Below are 4,681 nucleotides of genomic sequence, written 5' to 3'. Positions count from 1 at the left end.
TACTGGAGGAAGAAGTGAGCACAATCCTCTAAAAACCACCTAAGTATGAAGATGATACTGCTGGAAGGCGTGAGTACAATCCTCTAAAAACCACCTAAGTATGAAGATGATACTGGAGGAAGGCGTGAGCACAATCCTCTAAAAACCACCTAAGTATGAAGATGATACTGGAGGAAGGCGTGAGCACAATCCTCTAAAAACAACCTAAGTATAAAGATGATACTGGAGGAAGGCGTGAGCACAATCCTCTAAAAAAACCACTATAAGTATACTGGAAAGATGATACTGGAGGAAGGCGTGAGCACAATCCTCTAAAAACACACAATGTATAAGATGATACTGGAAGGCGTGAGCACAATCCTCTAAAAACCACCTAAGTATGAAGATGATACTGGAGGAAGGCGTGAGCACAACTCTAAAAACCACCTAAGTATAAAGATGATACTGGAGGAAGGAAGGCGTGAGCACAATCCTCTAAAAAAACCACTAAGTATGAAGATGAAAGGCGTGAGCACAATCCTCTAAAAACCACCTAAGTATAAAGATGATACTGGAGGAAGGCGTGAGCACAATCCTCTACAAGAAAACCACTTAAGTATGAAGATGACACTGGAGGAAGGCGTGAGTACAATCCTCTAAATACTACCTAAGTATAAAGATAATACTGGAGGAAGAAGTGAGCACAATCCTCCAAAAACCACCTAAGTATGAAGATGATACCGGGGGAGGAAGTGAGCACAATCCTCTAAAAAAAAACCACTTAAGTATGAATATGACAATGGAGGAAGGCGTGAGTACAATCCTCTAAAAACTACCTAAGTATAAAGATACTGGAGGAGAAGTGAGCACAATCCTCTAAAAACCACCTAAGTATAAAGATGATACTGGAAGGCGTGAGCACAATCCTCTAAAAACTACCTAAGTATAAAGATGATACTGGAGGAAGGCGTGAGCACAATCCTCTAAAAACTACCTAAGTATAAAGATGATACTGGAGGAAGGCGTGAGCACAATCCTCTAAAAACCACCTAAGTATCAAGAGGATACTGGAGGAAGGCGTGAGCACAATCCTCTAAAAACCACCTAAGTATAAAGATGATACTGGAGGAAGGCGTGAGCACAATCCTCTAAAAACTACCTAAGTATAAAGATGATACTGGAGGAAGGCGTGAGCACAATCCTCTAAAAACTACCTAAGTATAAAGATGATACTGGAGGAAGGCGTGAGCACAATCCTCTAAAAACAACCTAAGTATAAAGATGATACTGGAGGAAGGCGTGAGCACAATCCTCTAAAAACCACCTAAGTATGAAGATGATACTGGAGGAAGGCGTGAGCACAATCCTCTAAAAACTACCTAAGTATAAAGATGATACTGGAGGAAGGCGTGAGCACAATCCTCTAAAAACTACCTGGAAGTATAAGCAGAAAACCACTTAAGATGACACTGGAGGAAGGCGTGAGCACAATCCTCTAAAAGTAAAAGATGATACTGCCACCTAAGTATAAGATGATACTGGAGGAAGGCGTGAGCACAATCCTCTAAAAACCACGTAAGTATAAAGATGATACTGCTGGAAGGCGTGAGCACAATCGTCTAAAAACCACCTAAGTATAAAGATGATACTGGATAAGTATGAAGATGATACTGGAAGCACAATCCTCTAAAAACCACCTAAGTATAAGATGATACTGGAGGAAGGCGTGAGCACAATCCTCTACCAGAAAACCACGTAAGTATAAAGATGATACTGGAGGAAGGCGTGAGCACAATCCTCTAAAAACTACCTAAGTATAAAGGTGATACTGGAGGAAGGCGTGAGCACAATCCTCTATGTTGTAGGATAAATGGAATACATGATCAGTGTCTTAAAATATAAGCTTCAGTTTGGCTCGGTAAAGAGAGGCAAAAGTGACTTGCCTCTTTGTCTTTCTTCAACCTCGCCGAAATGCAGCTTATATTTTAAAACACTGACCATGTATTCTCTATGTATACTGTGACGACACGTCATTTATGTCGTCATTATGTCGCTGATAAGTCGACCATCGAACTTTTAAATTGATATTTTGTTCCTTTCTATTTATCCAACTTTTCCCCCTTTATACATTACTGATATATATATTAGAAAGATAACATTCGCAGTGTCAGGGACATATGACATATATTTCAAGAGATTCCTGCTACATTAAATCATCAATAAATAATAAACTGTCATATTTTCGAGGCTATGTGCCCTTTTATCAAGACACGTGATATTACAAAAGTTACAAACTATATTCTGTAACCACTTTACAACGTGTGGTAAGGAATGCTTTTCAAATGATTTATTTTATTGGATGTGTGTTTCTAGTATTATCAGCAGATTTAAAAGACGCATCCAAATAGGAATACATTTGATGAAAAAGATATATTGCTTTGTAGCGTATACACTATAATCGGTAAGAAAGGAAAATCACAAATGGTGTGTATGGAAACAACATTAAGTACTACTAAAGGAAATGTTGGCATTGTCGAAGTTATTAGTGATTATTACATTATCGTGAATGTAAATCACCATCTCCTCCTAAAAGGCTCCCTTTGTCTGTTCCCATCTACCATGTTATACATTACTGTTACCGGAGAAGGAAAAACGATTTGGCCTCATGACTCTAATACATCTTCCTGACTGTCATTCGTTTTGGTTGTCATTCAACTTGTATGTTATATGTGATGAAGAACCATTAGTGAAAATAAAGGCAATATATAGATTTCAAATAGATAATTAAGTAAGTGATAAAATAAATTAATAAAACAACCAACACAGCAGATTATAATGAATCAAGAATGAAGATCATTTACATACAAATAAAGAAGTCCAGAGTCAAATAATGACCTTAACTACATTATTCAGCTGTTTCGTTCTACATTGTCATTATGTCGTAAATAAATTCAAAAGCCACACTTATTCATTAAGATGACCTTTAATCGCAGTTGCATATATTCTTTCATCCATTACACAACGGAAGTAGTTTTGCATCATAATATGTTTTTGATGATTAAGGTAATACGTTTAAAGAGTTTTCATGTTCAAATTATTATAACCAAAATAAGGCGATGCTACTAAAATACAGAAGTGAAGGTGGACAATATCAGTTCTCATTCCACGTTAAAATATGTTTTTCACTTTATCATCCTCGTGAATTTATTTACTTTTTTATGCTGTCCACTCTGTCATCCTATCAAATTTGTCCAGTTATTCCATCTGTTCATTATTTGCCTTTGCCTTTGCCTTTGCCAGTGTCTTTGCCTTTGCCTTGGCCTTTGCCCTTGCCGCCTTTGCCGCCTTTGTCGCCTTTGCCGCCTTTGCCCTTGCCGCCTTTGCCTTTGCCTTTGCCTTTGCCTTCGTCTTCGCCGGTTGTAGCCGGTTCAGGTTCTGCAGACGGGGCTTCGTCTTTGCCATTGTTTGTGACAGGGGCTTCAGCGGATGTATCAGGTTTAGCCGGGTTTTCAGCTTCAGGTTCTGCAGACGTGTCTTCCTTATTGCCATTGCCATTGCCATTGCTTATGACAGGGGCTTCAGTGGTTGTATCAGGTTTAGCCGGATTTTCAGCTTCAGGCTCTGCAGACGTGTCTTCCTCATTGCCATTGCCATTGCTTATGACAGGGGTTCCAGCGGTTGTATCAGATTTAACCGGTTTTTCAGTTGTTGCAACATCACCGTCACTCTGTCGTCTTTTTCTGTTTGGTCTGGCGAGAGTGGAGACCACCAAACACAGAAGAATGGTATATAGAAACACCTTCATCTTGTATCTGTAACACAAAAAGTATGATGTCCATTCACTATTTCAACAAAGAGCTAAAAAGAAAGACAGATAACAACTAAATGAAAACTAAGGTGGTGGTCTTAAGCTGACATGGGTTAACAATGATGTTATGCATTTAGCTACATCTAATACAAAGATTATGGACTATAACTCCACATGTTATAATGTGTAGAGAATTGTTATGAAGTGTAGAGAATTGATATAAAGCGTAGAGAATTGTTATAATGTGTAGAGAATTGGGGGGGGGGGGGGGGGGGGGTATAGTTGCTTTCCGAACTACACAGGCGTCAAAACTTGAGACATTGAGTGGATTGAGACAACGAATATGTTGACGACTGTAAAATATAAAGAGAATGTTTTATATAGTATCTATGATTTACTATACAAAATTAATTGTGTGCTCTAGTATTGGTGACAACTGATTAACATACTATACAAAGATGCCCGTTAAATGTTCCTTTAGTCTGACGTTGACAAGAAGACGTCATGGTATGTTAATTTGTGAATGTTCCATGTGATGATCTCATGCTAGTCGGTTACTATGGAGATATATTTCTGTCATCCACGTGTATGGATTAGTATATATGCTATATATCATTTATCATTATTTGTGATATATGCAATACAGCGGTTTTTTTCCTGTTAGCCAGATGTCTAATAGAAAATGGTCCAGATTTATTCTGCCATTAAAACATATGTTAGGAAATGATAGAAATAAATCAAATTTGGAAGTGATTCGTATCAGTATTTTATGTCAGAATATGTTATTTAATATCTACAAAGTTTCTTTTGTCAACATTAAGATAATATGAATACCTTAATTTCATGTAAACAACATAATCTGATATAGTCTAAAGTCTAATAGAGTTATATCTA

General features: G+C 37.6%; 1 protein-coding gene across 1 annotated transcript; it reads right to left on the bottom strand.

Moving 5' to 3' along the window:
- Positions 1-3,020: 3,020 nt before the first annotated feature.
- LOC132554935 (protein TonB-like) lies at positions 3,021-3,784 on the bottom strand. The gene has a single exon (XM_060219264.1). It carries the CDS (start codon positions 3,782-3,784, stop codon positions 3,251-3,253), a length of 534 nt encoding a protein of 177 aa, XP_060075247.1. The 3' UTR covers positions 3,021-3,250.
- Positions 3,785-4,681: the final 897 nt, after the last annotated feature.

The sequence above is a fragment of the Ylistrum balloti genome, unplaced genomic scaffold (assembly GCF_031769215.1).
Source record: "Ylistrum balloti isolate Yb309-2 unplaced genomic scaffold, AGI_CSIRO_Ybal_v1 Utg370450, whole genome shotgun sequence".
Lineage (NCBI taxonomy): Eukaryota > Metazoa > Mollusca > Bivalvia > Pectinida > Pectinidae > Ylistrum > Ylistrum balloti.
Note: the sequence above shows the minus strand (reverse complement) of the source record. Positions and strands in the feature narration are given on the sequence as shown.

Coding starts and splice junctions, on each gene's coding strand:
- LOC132554935 (XM_060219264.1), bottom strand. CDS start 3,784: ATGAAGGTGTTTCTATATACCATTCTTCTGTGTTTGGTGGTCTCCACT.